The sequence below is a fragment of the Leptidea sinapis genome, chromosome 1 (assembly GCF_905404315.1).
Source record: "Leptidea sinapis chromosome 1, ilLepSina1.1, whole genome shotgun sequence".
Taxonomy (NCBI): Eukaryota; Metazoa; Arthropoda; class Insecta; order Lepidoptera; family Pieridae; genus Leptidea; species Leptidea sinapis.
In genome coordinates this window covers 4948653-4967913 of record NC_066265.1, presented here as the reverse complement: position 1 = coordinate 4967913, position 19261 = coordinate 4948653, and the positions used below count along the sequence as shown (strand labels likewise).

The 19261-nt window shown below is 37.0% G+C and overlaps 1 protein-coding gene across 1 annotated transcript in view; it reads left to right on the top strand.

The window, feature by feature from the left end:
- Window positions 1–18637, top strand: part of LOC126968250 (tyrosine-protein phosphatase Lar) — a 414602-nt gene extending 395965 nt beyond the window's left edge. Inside the window, exons 16-25 of the mRNA XM_050813140.1 lie at window positions 362–491; window positions 2025–2175; window positions 2941–3077; window positions 7971–8110; window positions 8202–8404; window positions 8562–11691; window positions 11767–11877; window positions 12601–12770; window positions 13831–13966; window positions 15084–18637. Coding sequence (XP_050669097.1) covers window positions 362–491; window positions 2025–2175; window positions 2941–3077; window positions 7971–8110; window positions 8202–8404; window positions 8562–11691; window positions 11767–11877; window positions 12601–12770; window positions 13831–13966; window positions 15084–15152 — 4377 coding nt within the window. The 3' untranslated portion in view covers window positions 15153–18637. The remainder of the gene's footprint in view (window positions 1–361; window positions 492–2024; window positions 2176–2940; window positions 3078–7970; window positions 8111–8201; window positions 8405–8561; window positions 11692–11766; window positions 11878–12600; window positions 12771–13830; window positions 13967–15083) is intronic.
- The last annotated feature ends 624 nt before the right edge of the window (window positions 18638–19261 follow it).

The following is a 19261-nucleotide window of genomic DNA, read 5'->3' as shown; positions in this document are numbered from 1 at the left end:
AATGAGTTGCACCATTTGACAATTTTTAGATGACGTCATAACTTTAACTGTTAGCCTTATGGCTAACAGTTAAAGTTACGACGTTAACGTCCAATTTTCGCAGCTAAAGCTATTGTTAATGCTAATACCTAAATAGCGACCTGTCAAAGATTCAAATAAATTTCGATATTGACTTGATATTTCACTTTTTAACTTTAACTATGCTAAGGAATACGATGGTGCAACTCATTCCGCAGTCTAGTCAGCGTTACTGTTAATGTTAAATTTGACTTAAACCTTACGTATAACACTAATATGATGCTACCCAGCCTTATATAATGTAAAACAGATTGTTGGTTAAATTATTTATTTGTTTTAACAGATGGATAACAATCACCTCACGACGATCAGTGAGTTAACTCCTCACACGGTGTACACCATTCGTGTGCAAGCGTTCACATCGGTGGGCCCCGGACCCGCCTCGGCTCCCGTGCAAGTGAAGACCCAGCAAGGTATAAATAATTTTGAAGTTATTCTTCTTTAGGCACGTTATGAAAAGATAATGAGAGTGAAATTACAAGAAGCGCGCATCATTGTAACACAAAAATAACAGGGTGAAGTTGTTTCCCAAAATTTTCTGACATTTGCGTCATTCGTTTTTTTTTTTTTGGTTTCTTCGTCAATTATTGGGACAGGCAAAGGGTTCAAGCCCATACAGCCGAATTAATTATTTAATAATTAATTGTCAAAGCCATCTTTGCAAGATTTTTACAAAATTGTTGTTTCTAAAAACGTAGAATAGCACGAGGAATAAATCATTTTAATGATTTTTGCTTCGTTAGGCCAAAGAAGAATAACTTCTTGCGAGCATACATAATAAGTACACACACATTTTTTTTCTACTCCTCTAATTTATCTGCTATATATACAGCCACAATCAGTAATATAAGTAAGTACATACTTTATTCAGCATTTGAAAAAGTCTATGAAAGCATCCTAAAAACGCATTGTTTACCGTATTAAAATGTCGCAAAAAAGCATAGTTGTTTTGGTGTCACAGACAACTAAATGTAGGTTAGGTATGGTAGGTTCATATAAATATTGAAATTAAATATTAATATTAATATTTACATGTTTAAATCATTAGAACCTATTGTATTACATAACTCTACATTTATTTAAATAAAATATCACGCCATCATAAGTGTTTCCATTTAAATATATAAATAAAATTTAATAATTATAATAAAAGAGAGAGAGACTAAACATTTTAATGTCAACTTAAGAAAACAACTTGAAAATGCTGCTAGGTATATTTCAATTTTTCCGCGTTGGCTGTATGGGTGTACCTTTGCTATTTCTTGAAGGAATAATGAAACCACTCACCAGAGATAAGTATGTATACAATACATTTCTCTCGTCCACTTAAGCGGCAACTCGAAAACTTGTGATATTTTTTGTTTCATTATTGTTTTATTTAAAATAACAAAGTCGTAGAAAAAATATTGCATGCGACACGATGTATAACTAATTAAAAAAACGCTCGTGGCGTCATTCATTGCAACCCACGCCACTCGTGTTTTTGACCCCGATTATACAACTGTTGTCACCAAATCTTTTTATATTATTTCTAATGCCGCTCAAAATGGATAAACCCTCATACACCAGTTTTTATGATATAATAGGACAATCAACCCAAACAGGTTAAGCCTTTATACTTGTTTTGTAAAAAAATTTGCTTTTCTGGAAACTTCTCCAGAGATCTTAAATGACTTCAAGTTGTGCTATTCGATAAAAGATGGGTATAACACTATGACTAAATGAGCTTCTTGATTTTACAAATTGGAAATGGAGCGATCGCTCTAGGCTCGAAATTTTATTTAAAAAAAAAGACGCCCGCTAAGTTTCCGCGTACTTCTCAATTCTGAGTCATAAATTTTAGAATAGGTTTTACGCTCAATAAGCGGTTTAAAATCCTTAAATAAATATATTTGATTTTTTTTAATTTGTTGATTAATTTAGAAGCTTGAATATCCTTAATACAGGCGTTCCGTCCCAACCATCGAACCTGATGGTGGTCGAGGCTGGTGAGACCTCGGTGACACTGTCGTGGAAGCGACCCTCGCACGCCGGAGACAATATCGTCTCCTACGAGCTTTACTGGAACGATACCTACGCGAAGGAGCATCATAAGAAGTAAGATCTTTTGCAGCTTCTTTAAAAGATGAAAAGAGCATCAAAAATATACAATAAATGGATAAAGGCCATCCTCGCCTATAGTTCTATATCGTATATTCTTTGTAATATAAATTTTACCGATAAACTTCAAGTGTCTAGAATTTTTTACTTTCATATATTGTATTTCATACATTAAACTTACATACATAATACTTGACTATACGTGAAAGAATTTAGTGGTAAATAAAGAAAATAAAATATTATAAATATTCCACGTTTCAACTAAAATGCCTTGTAGATACGACACCTTACTATTGTTCTATTTGTTTGTTCTATTGTTCACTGAACTATACAGCTAAGTGTATGTGCAGCGTTAAAGCCTTAATACATTATCGGATTTGGTTCGGCCGAACCATCAGACGTAGTCTGATAGCGAACCATATTCGATGGTATGTTGCTCTGTCCATCGCACAAAATTATTATTATTACCGTCCGGATCGTACCGCGTTACACGGTGCGAGGCGTCCACCGGACCGTCCGATGGTCCGGCCGTTCTAAATCCGACCATGTGTTTACGTTATTAGATCGGGGCAGTTGTCGTACCTTTATTTCCTTTTGTATTCTGAGATTTAATTATAGCTACTAACTTTAGTGGGACTAGGAGGACATCACTGTCGATATTTCGTAAGAAGTTTTAGTATAGTTTATTATCAGACGATATCTGGTCGTTTCGTCCCTTAGTGCCATAAAATATTAATAAATAATGTTATATACCCGCCACAGACGCATCCCAATCGCTGAGACATACACTCTGAACGGGTTGTACCCCAACACGATGTACTACATCTGGCTCGCGGCTCGCTCGCAGCGGGGCGAGGGCGCCACCACGCCTCCCATTCCCGCGCGGACCAAGCAATACGGTGCGTACACATGACCACACCACACGACCGCGCTCTGGCCACGGGAAATCTCACAATTGTAATGCGCACTTTTTGGCATTTGTCTCTTATTATTCCAATAGATTTCGCCAATTCAAACATAGTTGTCTCAAAACCGTAGTTAATAAAAGCACAATCATCTTAATGTAACTTAATAAAGAGTTTGAAAATGCTCTCGTTATTAAATTGTTCCTAGAAATAGGTATTTCAGTTGATTCGTGTAACTTATATTTTACGAGACATTGTACAAATGCCAAGAATTACGACGTTGTGATAGAACCCGTCCAGACCCGAGTGAATTGAACAATTGTGTGAAAGTAAACTATCGTTTTCCAGGTAATTTCTAATAATATATCACATAAAAGCACTTGCCCGGCACGCTGCCAGTAATATACAGCACAAGCACCAAGTTTTATATCACGATTATATTATGTGTTTTGGTATTAACTGTAATTTTATTATAAAGGTAACGTGTACGCAATCACACCCAATCCACAATGCATAAACCATTTGATAAAATAAGTTTTTGTATAGGTAAATACTCAATTAAATAATTGTCAATGGATAGAAAAGGTTTATGCACTCCAGACGCGTAATGGCCTGCTGTTTATTAAATATAAAAGCATTCATTATTTCTCTTTTTCAATATAATTTACAGGATCTCATATAAAATGAAGGTATGTGTATTGCGTACAATTTGCCTGCCTAGTAGCTTTCTGTTGTTCGTATCTACTTTTTACATCCGTGGAGGGATGTTCATTTTACTTCCTATACAATTGTCAGGGACATGAATAACATCTACACACTTTGTATGAATGAATCCTTCGCCCATCGCCATTTGTGCTCCTTACAATATAAATCATATTGCTTTTATTTTTCGAAGACCTGTAGAGGACAAGTGATGATGACATGGGCGAGCGGATTAACATTTCGATCACGTAACAAAATGTGCATGTGTTTGGTTTAAACGATTGTGTACTTTTTATTTTTTCTGAGCACAGTTTTGTTTCCAATCGCATACAGTGATTGCATCAGCTAGGGCTAGGGTAATGGCGGACACGCGCGCCAGTTTCCGTTTCAGGTGACCCGGTCGGTTCCGGATCCAATGTGATCCGGACGGACGTTTATTGTTGAGCTTGTGTAGTTCCTGGAGCGCCGCCGATGAATGTTACCGCGGTGTCTATTTCTCCGACTGCGATCCGTGTATCTTGGCAACCGCCGCCGGCCGAACGTGCGCACGGCAGAATAGCCTACTACAAGCTGCTTTGCGTCGAATCTGGAAGGGGTGACTCGGAGGCGATGGTGGTGAAGCTAAACCAAACGACCATCGTGCTGGATGAACTCCGGCGCTGGACCGAATATCGCATTTGGGTTCTCGCCGGCACTAGTGTTGGCGACGGTCCGGCCTCCTACCCTGTTACGGTCCGCACACATGAAGACGGTACGTGTCAACATATCTTTAGCTCTTAAGTATTATCATACATACACGATATATACCTACTCATTTTTTATTCTTAACAAAATTAAATAGCAGATCAGATCATTCATACTTTAAATATTTTAATAGATTTTTCTCGATAAATATTTCACATTAAATTACGGCTGACTACAGTAATTTATTTTACAGAGTATAATATAGCGTGTGAAACAATTTAACTTTATCATTTTCATTTAAAAATATATCAATCAGTTCAATTCAATTGGCAATATCAAATCAATCCTGTCAACAGTTACATTTCAAATATTACTATTCAGATGAATACTGTACACATAAGTTCATTTATAACTGTGATATTGAAAAAAACATGATAAAATACTTGTTATAATGTCGTCTCATATTATTAATGATAGTCTTTTGAGAATTAGAGAGGTGTTTTCAAATACGAACCTCAGGCTATTGTTTCATCAATATCAGCCACGTAAAATATTTTAACATATGCATTTATCTTTTCATGTTTTTTCCTATTATGATTTTAATTATTACTATGGAAATGATGACAAGTAACTAAGCATCCATATAAAGAATCAGATTATTAATGTCTTATTTACTAGTTATTGTTTCCAACGTGAATTATATTTAATTCAGTGAAATGGTGGAGGTGGGTTTGTGCTAAATTATAAGTCTATTAATTAAAATGAATACTTTAAATTATTAAATACAGTTGCTAATACCAGCTATACTAATATATTTTTTCTTTGTCTTTTCTTGTGAGCGAATAGCAGGATTCTATTCAAGGAGGTTATAAATCGTAAAATACTTTAATATGCTTGCTGCAATAAAACGTGTACATATAGATATTTTATCTTCGCTCTCATGTTTAATTTAATTTGGTCTCTACCATGAACGACCTAAGTGCTATGTTTCCACTCACCTGTCACATGTAATGATTGTTCTGATGACGCATCAGTCATCCGCAAAGATCGCACTCACTGGTATGCGAACACAATGCACCTGTCTAGCCGACGGCACCGTTGTTTATTTCGTTTTCGCACAATAATTATGGAGTATTTAGCGATGAACACTATTTTGCATGCTTTCAACACAGCACCGTTTTTTCGTTGAATAATTGTTCACTGGGCACATGATAGGCTGCTGATTGCTTTCCTGTGCATTGCAGTAGCTCAGCACAGGAAAGTTATCAATTTTAGGAGCACTCTGCACAAGGACACGAGGTGAGAGAGTGCGTGGAACAGTGAGATAAGGAAGCACTCAGCACCACGGCTACGGTGAGATACATACCCATGCAGTTCTAGGTAATTTTCCAGCACATTAATCTACGACACAAAAACTCGCGTCGGTTTCTCAAAATTCACCTGATGGAGGAAATCGTCGCACAAACTTTTGTAAACATTTTCGAGCTCTGTAATAATCGCGTGAGAGCAAAACGAGCGAGAAATAGAAAGTTTTGACAGTCCTGTTCGTTCATGAAAAGTTGTTCGTTTAAAAACACGGACGTTGTAACGTTAATTTATTCATTTCGCGTTATAAAATTCTACTTATTTTATTCAACTCCATTACAACTAGAATCAATCGCCATCGTAGCCAGTGGTACTGCGTGGGTCTCCAATCGACAGAACACCACGGCCCGAGCGCCGCATTTGAATACCAATACCGTACGAACACATACACGCGCGCATGCAACTCTGTACTCACAACTACTTCTCTACTCAATACTACTATACTGTAAGCGAGGAGGCGCGGCTCCAAGTGACACTCGGTCCCGTGGATCCAACAAATATTGGTCCCAACACACGGATCCGAGAGTCTAATCCGCGACGCACTGCCTATATTCCTACAATGCTCGGCTCTAAATAGATTACGCGCTACTTTCCTTCTTATATCTTTCCTTCATCTACCTCACTCTTATGCTACATATTATCGCAAGTAGCATCTTGTATCTTCTTCTCTCTTCTCTATCTATCAGACTATCGTCGTGCATGTACACTAGATATGTCAATACTATTGTGCCTGACGTACGCTATTTATTGCCGTAAATGGAACGAACGGGATCCGAGGAACGCTACAAGACAATTCGGCCATTACTCCAGCAAAATACTTACAGTTATATTAATACTGAACAGTTCATAGAAGACAACAGCAATGGACACACTTTGACACTGCTACAAAACCACTTTGGACAACACGAGCTATGCAACATGACGCACAAGAATTACACTGATGAAGCCACACACCTTTCAGACGCCGCGCAGTTGCGTTAATCAATACATGTGCGTGTGAGTGAATATTCTACGCCAAGGGATGTTCCCGTGCAATGTTTTCTTCTGATATTATTTATATAGTTAAGCTGCTCAGACATATACACTCGCTCGGTATTCGAGGTGCTCCGGGTCTCAAGTGAGAAATAAATTTCCAACTGCATTCGTTTCGCATTCGATGTTGGCAGAGAAAGGCATTGCACGGAAGACAACATCGTCGCCGACGTCCCAAGCGGCTTAACGTAAATGCGCCTCCTAAGAAGCTCAAAATAGATGAGAAATTGAAATAAGAGAATCCCCATATTGCCGACAAGCGTTCTACTCGTAATCTCTCACTTAGTTGTTCCGTTCGCCCTGCAATGTTCGCACAATTTGTCTTAAATGTACTTGAATGCGTTTTTCTCTTTTTTCTCTCGTCACTGACTTTGTATGGGCCGCTGGTAACCGTACAGCTATAAAGAGTGAGTATAAATTACTTTAGTGCTTGTATATGTGTGCATTTGTGCTTGTGCCTAAGCTTTACATAGTTAGTTCCTTCCTAGAAATACTAACTGATTAAAAAAGTATAGTAACCAAACTGCAAGCGGCATAACATTAAAGACGCATGACTTTTCCTCCAAAACTAAACTTGTCTAAAACCATTTTGATATCAAATTAAAATGACTATGCGTGATCCCTTGCAGTGTGCGTATTTTAAGAATAAGTTGGATTTTGTTTTTCATTTTACTGACGCTGCTTTTGGAATACTATTGGACGATCTCATTAATGTTTTCTCCTTAAACCGCTTAACACTTTTAGTTGATCTTAACGTGGATTGGAAGGTAAATGTTTTGTTTTGGGTAATGATGATGTAAAAAGTGTGTTATTTTTAAATTGTCAGTGTGTGTTGGTATTCAAATGCCCGATCGAGATGCTGAGAGGCGGAAGCCATCGCGACCAAAATACTCTATCAGCATTAACGATGGCACGTACCGACCGCACTCTAAAAGTTTCCTCACTTTTAATTGCTTTCTGAAAATTTTCAAAGCTTAACGAATTAGGTCTTAAAATGAAGCTTTAGATAGTTTTAGCACGCTCCTGTAGATGCTGATAGGGCATTTAGGTCAACATAAAAACATGTAAAGTACAGTGTAATTGAAGTAAAAATTATTCACACAGTGCCCGGTCAACCTACGGATGTCAAAGTAAACGCAGTTAATTCAACATCCATCCACGTCACATGGAAACCACCTCAAGAGAAAGAAAAGAATGGAATTATTAGAGGATATCATGTCCACGTACAAGAAGTTAGGGAAGAAGTAAGAAAACTTTTTAATTAACTGATTAAACTTATGAAATCTTAAAATTAATTAATTAATTCAATATAAAATTAATTTGTGTATTTATCAGGGCAAAGGACTTTTGAATGATCCACTTCGCTTCAATGTAATGGATGAAACAACGTTAGAACTAAATATTTCTGGCTTGCAACCGGATACAAGATACAGCGTTCAAGTCGCAGCTTTGACCAGAAAAGGCGATGGAGATCGAAGTCCACCAGTCGCAGTTAAAACACCTGGTGGTGTACCAAATAGGCCTACTGTAAATCTTAAGTAAGTAGAGCAGATTACGTCACCTCAGACATTACTAATATAATTATGTGAACTTAGAAGTCCTGTAGGGACAATTTTGATGCCATAATATGATAATTTAAAATACTACTTTATTTTGGTACCTAACACAATTGTAACACCACTTTTCCTATTTCAGAATTTTAGAACGTGATCCTATCGTGTCTATAGAAATTGAATGGGCAAAACCTACTCAGACTTATGGTGATCTTCTTGGCTTTAGATTAAGATATGGAATAAAGGACCAACCTTTAGAAGAAATAAATTTTTCTGGTACTAAAGTTAACTCTCACCGCGTAAATGATTTAGAAAGGGGTGTCCAGTATGAGTTTCGTGTAGCCGGTCGAAACCCCATAGGAATAGGTCAAGAAACTATAAAATATTGGCTTACCCCAGAAGGCGCTCCTAAAGGTCCGCCAACGAATGTCACATATCACTTTCAAACACCTGATATCATAAGTATTACTTGGGAGCCTCCTATTAGAGCAGATCGAAGCGGCCAGATAAGGAAATACGATGTTCAATTTTATAAAAGGGGTGATCAGTCTTCACTCAATGAAAGGACAACAGAATTGACCAAAGCAGTTTTTACGGGCTTAGAAGAAGACGCTCATTATGTATTTAAAGTAAGAGCCTATACAGACCAAGGCGCAGGACCTTACAGCAAAGACATAACTGCACACACAGAAAGAGATATAGGTAGAGCACCCATGTCAGTCAAAGCTGTAGCTACATCTGAATCTGGAGTCGAGGTTTGGTGGGATACAGTTCCTTCTAGGAGAAAAATTATTGGGTATGTAATATTTTACACAATGACACCTGTAGAAGACTTAGATGAGTGGCAACAAAAAACTGTTCATGTAACTCATTCAGCTGATTTAGAAAATTTAGAAAAGTTTGCTGAATATGCTATTGCAGTTGCAGCGAAAATGTCTGAAGGGTTAGGAAGGCTATCAGAAAAAGTTACAGTTAAAGTGAGACCTGAAGAAGTGCCTTTGCATCTACGAGCACAGGATGTATCAACTCATTCAATGACTCTGTCATGGTCACCTCCATTAAGATTGAATCCTGTTAGTTACAAAATTTCATATAATGCCATAAAAGAGTTTGTCGATTCTGTTGGTATGACACAAACTCAAGAAATTCCTAGAAGAGAAATAATAATCAAGCATGATAGAACGTCGTATTCAATCAATGACTTATCTCCTTTTACTACGTATAATGTGAATGTAAGTGCCATACCGAATGACAAAACATACAGACCGCCGACCAAAATAACAGTTACGACTCAAATGGCGGCACCAAAGCCAATGGTGACACCTGATTTTTATGGAGTCGTTGAAAATGAAATACTTGTTATACTACCTCAAGCATCTGAAGAATATGGACCTATATCTCATTATTATTTAGTTGTAGTGCCAGACGATAAATCTCATAATCACAAAAATCCCGATCAATTTTTAACTGAAGATTTAATTAAAAATAATGCAAGAACGGATGATGAGAATGCACCATATATTGCTGCAAAGTTTCTACAAGGATCTATTTTATATACATTCCACTTAGGTAACGATGAAATGTACGAAGGTTTTCTTAATAGGAAATTAAATCAAAATAAAAAATACAGAGTATTTGTAAGAGCAGTTGTCGATACGCCGCAGAAGCATTTATATACATCAAGTCCATTTTCCGAATATTTATCACTTGACATGAGAGAAGCCCCTCCCGGCGAGGAACCTAGTAGACCTGATCGAAATGATATAAACGGAGACCCTGAAATAAAGATTGAAGAAAACAAAAAGGAAGCGGGTATGGTGTGGGTTATTGGACCAATTATAGCGGCTTTAATGCTTTCACTTTGTTTAGTATTAGTTTTCATTGCAAAGCGAAGGAGGCAACCATGTAAAACTCCAGATCAAGCAGCAGTCACGCGTCCTTTAATGTCTGCTGATATCGGATTCGGAGCTCCTTCAGATCCTGTTGAAATGAGGCGGTTGAATTTCCAAACACCGGCTATGATTTCACACCCACCAATACCTATTTCAGAACTCGCTGAACATATAGACAGACTTAAAAGTAATGACAACCATAAGTTTTCTCAAGAATATGAGAGTATAGAACCAGGTCAGCAGTTTACTTGGGATCATTCAAATATGGAAGTAAATAAGCCTAAAAATCGGTACGCTAACGTAATAGCTTACGATCACAGTCGAGTCATCCTCCAGCCAATCGACGGCATACTTGGAAGCGATTACATCAATGCCAACTATTGTGACGGCTATCGCAAACATAATGCGTATGTTGCTACTCAAGGGCCACTCCAGGAGACGTTTGCTGATTTCTGGCGAATGTGTTGGGAACTAAGAACTTCGACGATAGTTATGATGACAAAACTTGAAGAAAGGACAAGAATAAAATGCGACCAATATTGGCCAAGCAGAGGGAGCGAATCATACGGAATGATGACGATTACTATTGCTGAAGTACAGGAATTGGCAACATATTGTATCCGCACGTTCACAGTTACTAGAAATGGTGGTGCAGAACGTCGAGAAATTAAACAACTGCAATTCACCGCATGGCCTGATCATGGTGTACCGGACCATCCGGCTCCATTCTTACAATTTCTTCGGCGGGTTCGAGCGCTTAATCCCCCTGATGCTGGTCCCCTGGTAGTCCATTGCTCCGCTGGTGTCGGTCGAACTGGATGTTTCATCGTAATTGATTCTATGTTGGAGAGAGCTCGACATGAACGTACGGTAGACATATATGGACATGTCACTTGCTTACGTGCCCAACGTAACTATATGGTTCAAACAGAAGATCAGTACATCTTTATTCACGATGCTTTACTAGAGGCTGTTATTTGTGGTGATACAGAAGTTCCCGCCCGGAATTTGCACTCTCATATTCAAAAACTTATGCGTGTTGATCCCATAGAAAATATAACTGGCATGGAATTGGAATTTAAGAAACTTGCCAACATGAAAGCGGATTCTAGTCGCTTTGTTTCCGCGAGCTTACCATGTAACAAGCATAAGAATAGACTCGTTCACATCTTGCCTTACGAGTCCACCCGTGTGTGTTTGACACCACGTGACGGTTCTGATTACGTTAACGCCTCATTCGTCGACGGATACCGATATAGGGCGGCTTACATCGCCACGCAAGGCCCATTGTCAGATACCACCGATGACTTTTGGCGTATGCTGTGGGAGCACAATTCTACTATCATCGTGATGTTGACAAAACTAAAGGAAATGGGCAGGGTAAATATTTCGAGCACTTATTTTCTATCATTTTTTTAAAGTAAATATTGGAAATTTAACTAAAATTTATTTTAGGAAAAATGTCATCAATATTGGCCATCCGATCGGTCGGTGCGCTATCAATGCTTCGTTGTGGATCCCATCGCTGAGTATAACATGCCGCAGTACATTCTGAGGGAATTCAAGGTAACTATAATGATAGTTTTTATTTGTTATTTATCATCTGAACCTAGAAGGCATACTTATTTATCTCTCTTTTTTGACTTATGTTTTTCAAATCAAAATCACTTTATTCATGTAGGTCATGGAAATGACACTTATGAATATATAAAAATATTTTTCTTATTGAATATACCGCTACATCGTAAAGGGTTGAGCTAATGAGAAGACTTCTTCTGATGCAATGAGTTTCTTGCTACTTAGCAAGAAACTGATTGCCACTCTTTTATATCAAGACTAGCTGTCCCGGCAAACGTTGTTTTGCCATATAAAGTATAATGCACGCGATAGTTTTATAAGTAATAAAATATTGCCTTTATTATAGCCTGTACATCATTTTGTTCTATTGTCAATAGTTTTTGCAGCGCACGCAAAAATAGGTTTTCGATTTTACACCTTGTGTTACAAAATAGCAATTTTATTACGGATCCCTAATTTTGAAAAAAAACATAGCCTATATATAGCCTTCCTCGATAAATGGACTACCCAACACTGAAAGAATCATTCAAATCGGACCAGTAGTACCAGAGATTAGCGCGTTCAAACAAACAAACAAACAAACACTGCAGCTTTTTAATATTTGTATAGATTTACATTTTCATCAATTTACAAATCGTTTCAATTACAATATAATATGTAAAGTGATGCAACAAACATATTTCGATTGCAAAATATAATAAATTTTAACAGGTGACAGATGCTCGCGATGGGGCGTCCCGCACCGTTCGCCAGTTCCAGTTCACGGATTGGCCCGAGCAAGGAGTACCCAAGAGCGGCGAGGGCTTCATCGACTTTCTTGGTCAAGTGCACAAGACCAAGGAGCAGTTTGGACAAGATGGGCCTATCACTGTACATTGCAGGTCAGTTCTACTGCAGAGATGAAATGAATAATGCACTATTAATTAACACTTACTATTGCTATGCTATGGTATTAAAAATGCTGTTAAAATGTATAAAAAAGCTATTTTCCATTAATGTCCCCCTCTATTTTAATAAATTTCTTAAATTTTGCATAAAGTGCTTTTAATTCAGTGAAATATTGTTCGCCGTCTTTGCCTTGAAAATGATCGTCAACTACCGCCTTCAACTCTTCGTCACTCACAAATCGGAGGTTTTTTTATATTTAAAAATAGAAAATAATTGCTGGGAGTTTGTAGGGCGGTTAATTTCTTCAAACCCTGTTTGATCTAGTGCACACTTTGCAACTGGCGCTGTGTGAACGGATGCGTTGTCCTACAAAAACAGGACACCTTTCGCTAGATTGCCTCTCCTTGTCTTCACGTACCTTTGTTAGCAATGCGACATAATAATCTCCATTCATCATAGTTTTTAGGAATGTAATCGATAAGCCTGGATGTTGATTTTTCTGATTTGAACATCCGCGCCGGTATTTCCCCCTTTTCTATCCATCGTAATGAGTCCTGTTTTGACTTCGATTTCATGTTTCATCAACTGTGACAATACGAGTAATTTCGCCAATTTGTTTCTTGCTAATCCAAATAGCTTTAGCTATCTGCCACAACTTGTTTGATTGGGTGATTAATTTAGTTGAGTTATCAAATCAAATCAAAAATATTTTTATTTCATATGTAAATCATATTACACTATGTCATTTGTTTTTCATACCTTCGGAAGGCAGGTTTCCTCAGAGAAGAATGAGCAAGAAACTCTGAGGTTTTACAATTTTTATTGCACTTTACAAATTATTTCAATTACAATATATGCAAAGTGACGCAACAAAAATACTCAAACGTCAAAACTGAAAGGCTTAGGAGTAAGTAAAAAAAAGTAAATTAATAATTATAACCACAAGAGTTATTGAGTACAATAGAGAGGGTGTAACTATTGCGCCTATTAACAATATGCCTAGTATACGGTGTGTGTTAAAAGTCCTTGTAATGTGTGGTTTGTTGTGAACAGTGCGGGTGTCGGTCGGACGGGCGTGTTCATAACATTGTCGACCGTGTTGGAGCGCATGCAGTACGAGGGAGTGGTCGACGTGTTCCAGACTGTACGCACGCTGCGCACGCAGCGGCCCGCCATGGTGCAAACTGAGGTGACGCACACACACACACACACACACACACACGTGTACATACCATGTTTTAACAGGGTGGCTTTGCACAGTTGCCACTTGACGACTTAGGTCTAGTCTGGTGAACCCCAATAACAGTTCGATTTAAATGACTGTTTTTAAGAAAACTGGAGAGCTGCTCAAATTGTTTTTTTTTAATGGAAGAGAGGACAAACGAACGTGCTGGACACCTGATGTTAAGTGATCACCGCCTATATTCTCTTGCAACACCAGAGGAATCACAGGATCGTTGCCGGCCCTTTAGAAAAACGTACGCGGTTTTTAACTCTACTCATGTCGTATCGTCCTGGAAACACCGCACAAGGAAGCTCATTCCACAGCTTGGTTGTCCGTGGAAGAAGGTTCCTTGAAAACCGCACTCTGGAGGAACGCCACACATCCAGATATTGAGGATGATATCCACACATCCAGATGTTGAGGATGAACCTAATCTGTGGCGTGTCGTGCGAAGGTGGAATTCGGCTCAGGTAATTCAGCTGTTCGGAACACTCCCCGTGATAAATGCGGTAGAAGACAGACAATGAAGCAACATGTCTTCGCAAGGAATCTAGCCGTTCACAGGACACTGAGTTAGCGACAATTCGAGCAGCTCTGCAATGAATACGATCAACTGGATCGAGCTGGTACTGGGCCAGACCCGAGATGACAGGAATACTCCAAATATAGCCGTACCTGCGCTTTGTAGAGGGCTAGGATGTGGGCCGGCTTGTAGTATTGCCGTGATCTATTTATGTTAGAGATCCAGTACTCTGTGAAGTAGCAGTCCGCAGTGTGTTTCAGTTAAAGGGTGACAAGCACAAACCGGTGCTGTTTATAATTTTTGAATACTTCTGTATTTCGCAGTTGTAATCTTGTCTGTTCACTTATCATAAAAAAAATTCATGACATTGTCATCCTTGTGAACGCATACATACGAACACAACAAAGCTGTACAGTTAGGAATTGAAATAATTATAATTAACACGAAAGTATTAATAACTTAAAAACAACTGCACCTTGTTTGTAAAATAATTAAAACTTTCTTGATACATTTACTTTTATCTTAAGATAATTTTTCATTTAAAAATATTATTTGCAGGACCAGTATGAATTCTGCTACAGGGCTGCTCTCGAATATCTCGGCTCGTTCGACCACTACACCAACTGACCCTGAAACAGGCTCGTATAAAGCCTGCATCGCTTTCTAAAGAACAATACTCTATCCATCGCCTTATTGTCTCTGGGATAATCTTTCAGAACACCCCTATTAAATTTCTCACCGAAATCACCATAGACCGATTGTATGACAATAAAATTTCCATTAATATCCGGCTTAAGGCCAATTCAGCACCATTCACATTTCAAAGTCCATTGTTCGTGATGACGTATTGATTGCAAACTAACTGAAAGATGTTCCAATAAGCTTCTCTTGATATTAGTGCGACTGAAACTATTGTATGATGTGAGCCTAGGAAATGTTAGTTATGATGTATTTACCAGTGCGACCATTCTAATCATGATTGTGAAGGAAAGGGTAATTGTTATTAATCGTTAAAGTAGATACCTTTTAAAATACCGCATTACCTTTATTAAGCGTGTAAATAAACACGTCCGCCGACCACGGCGTCTAATGTTAGTATGAACATGAAGTAAGTGACCGAGTACTCGAAAACGATAAATAGAGGGTATGCGGAATTTTAAATCACTATAACTATATAATATACCCTTATCTTATCTCTGAGTAACATAGAAACTATGTATTAGGTGTTCTATATCTTCAGAGCAGTATTGAAATTTGATGCATTTATATATTATATCAAATATAAAAATTTACTTAAACGTTTGACAAAATCAAATATATTTCAATTAACTATATAATGTAATATCGATTGAGCCATGAATCATTATTTGCTAATAAATATTATATTATAATTAGGTAAAGAAATCAGTGCGCTTAGTGACTTAATGCGATTATGATATGCGATTCTAAAACATATGACGTAGGATTTGTGCCCTAAGAATGTGTCTGATGTAATAGAATAATGTGGGTTTTATTCAGTTTTTATGTTTGTTTTATTTTGTATTAAATATTTGGTCGGAAGTAATCAGTATTATGAATGGAATTATCTTTTTTCAGAATTGGATATTTCCAAATAAATTATTTAATAAACTTGAGCCCTTACTAACGTAAAGTTCCTTCGCTGGGCACTTCTCCAATAAACGACACAATATATTGTAAAATGTATAAATAGTTATTGCAGCTGTATTTAGAGGTTTATTTTTCATATCGGGTGTTATATACGTTAAGTAGTGAATATTGTGAGGTGTTTCATTATGCGATACTATTGTAACGGAGACGAATCGGCTGTGTCACAATACGTTCATAATATACGAGATGTAGGTACATATCAGTACCGAGGATTATTCGTGTAACCATCAATTTTTGTAAAGTTGTCTATTAAATTTTATTAATTAGAGGGTCACGTGAAAATAAGGTTGAAAAAAAACGCCCTGTCAACTGTTAACGTGACAAAACGTCACATTTCTCATTTAAAAATGTCTTTCGTCATGAGTCATGTTACATTTATGAGTAACTCTTAAATGACATAAATGTCTAGCACGGATAATCCTTTCTCAAATTAAAATGGCAGCATGCTTTTTTTTTCTCGCCTTTTTGATGCTCTTAGTTTTATAAATATAATATGTAATATATGATAATTATCACTGCCACTGAGAGACGGTGATTCGATGACATATCTAAAAATCATAAAGTTAGGTAGAAAATTTTGTCGGTGTGTTGTAACTTGTGACGTAAAATGAATTGTGGTATGATTAAGTGATATCGAATTTGGCCTGTGGCGCTAATTTTGATTAGTAATAACGTAATTGAAGTTTTACGACATCTGAACCTTTGTAGGTGTGAATGTAATCAACGAACGCTGTAAATCACTTTCCTTTCAAATGATTCTCAAGCAGTGATCGTTTGTCGAAATTGTTTTTCAATGAGCCCGCCAGTATTTTGTTGCTGTACTTCTATCGATGCGATTCAACAATATTGTGTTTAGCTGTAATTAGGTTTAGTATTGTTTACCCTTGCCTGTTAAGTACGGTCTATGTAATTCTAGATTTTCCACTCATTTTATACATACCCTAATCTAGGATACTATACGTGGCTAGCTACGAGCAACATGTCTTCTATGTTGCGTCGTTGTTCTGCTCTAAAGATTAATAATATAACATTGGATTGAGGCACACACGTTATTTATTGAAGTGAAACTTCTTTATCGACGTATGAGAGAAATTTTATAACAATATCGTCATGATTCTTGTCATGTTGTTGTTTTTTATCAAAGTTCAGTATTGTGATGTACCTAAAGAATAATGAAATTGATTAAATAAGAAGATTAATTTGTATGCATGTCTATTATAATATAATAGCTTTTAATTTAATACGTTTTTTTTTTCTTAAGTCTTATCTATCCAATTTCTGTGAAGTTGTAAATAGTAGAAAAATAATATGTCATAAAGAAGTTTCATTTCTTATCTGTGTACTCTGGTACACACACATATTTTTTTAATGGATAAGCATGTAATGTAAGCAGTATGTAACTTCATCTATGGCTTACTTTTTATTGTTGTACCTATTCAAAATTTTCAGAATGCTGCTTACGTTTTTAAGGCAACTATTACTACGGTAACTACAACTAAATGTGATGTAGGTACATGTAACGCAATTGCAGTTGTGTGTTTGTTACAAATAAAACTGTCAGTTTTAAACCGCTTTATTGTTATTAATAAAAAAGCAATAACAAAATGCAACCAATCCAATGGTACAAGGCTTTAAACATTTTTCGCTATAAATACTTGTTTCATTCCATAAGACAGCGTTATATAATCTTCAAAAAATAATTATTTTATACAAAAATTCATTTCTGCTGATTTCAGTTCTGATTGATCTTAAAGAATTGTTTTTATAATGAGACTGATTTGTTTTATATTAATCTGAAATAATTTGTCGATACATTGTCGCCATATCTCTTAATACGTAATTTGTTACTAATGATTTTGTACTATTTGGTTCAATTATAGGTCGTAAGTGTAACTGTTTTATATTATTATGTTCTCCATTCCGACTTTCTTATACGTTCTTTCATCATCAGATTTAATTTTTCTTGTTATTTCATCAAATGTATGAAATCTTTGTATGTTTTGGTGAGGTATATTTATACGTTGTAACATTTTTTGTATGTTGGATTATTGAAATGTTCATATAATTTTTGTTTAGTTCATAATTAATATGAAATCGTGGTCATAGTAATGCGCATGCGCAGTATAAATAAGAGTGCCTCGGTTGCGTTACTCCACTAATTCACGGGGCGTCGTCACTAATAATTATTGTTTAGTACAAATAATTGGATTGCTAACGCTTTCCTTTCGCGCCTGTTTATATTAGCTGCCGTGACCAGAGCCATATTATGTAGTGTAATTAAAGATTGTAGATAGATGCGCCTGCGCAGGCTCCGGGCGTGGCGTCGCTTGTACCGTAGTTGAGTTTGTAAACTATAATTTGTAAAAGACCCCGCGCTCGACCGGGACACAGTGGATTCGCAGAACTATACATAATGTATATGAAGAATAAATTTATGTGAAATACACATTGTTTCTTTCTTATCCTTCCTTGAGCATCGTCTGACATTGATAATGATTTACCTGAAAACCCGGTATTTGTGATTTCTGGTTGACCTGGTATCCGTTACTATGCCGTTAATCCATAATTATTTTTTATACCAATCATTACGACAACGAGCTTGTCGTTCACTTGATGCTAGGTGATCACTTGATAGGCCGATTCACACTAGACGCCCTAATATTTGTGTTCGTTGCCCGATATGGGCAACCCGTTGCTCAATAGATAGACACAAAGGTCCAACGGACTCATCACCTCTTTTGTAGTAAATTGTGGTTAACGTTGTGGGTGCAATCATAGAATCTATGTGAGAGCAATTATCATTTATCGAAGTATAAATGATCGAAAGTGTTCCAAGGGCTTTGTTCGTCATTAGTATTTCTGACTCAGTGGATATATAAGCGTGAGGTGGATGTCTTTTAGTGCTTATATCTGTATTCTGTATACCTGCAACTGTTCCCCCAATCCCATTTTATACAAATCTACTATAAGTTATAGTAAATACGTAGGTATCAACCCCCTACTCTGTGGTTGCAGCGGTTGGTCAGAACATATCAATCTATATATCTGTTATTGTCACAGTGTTAAGC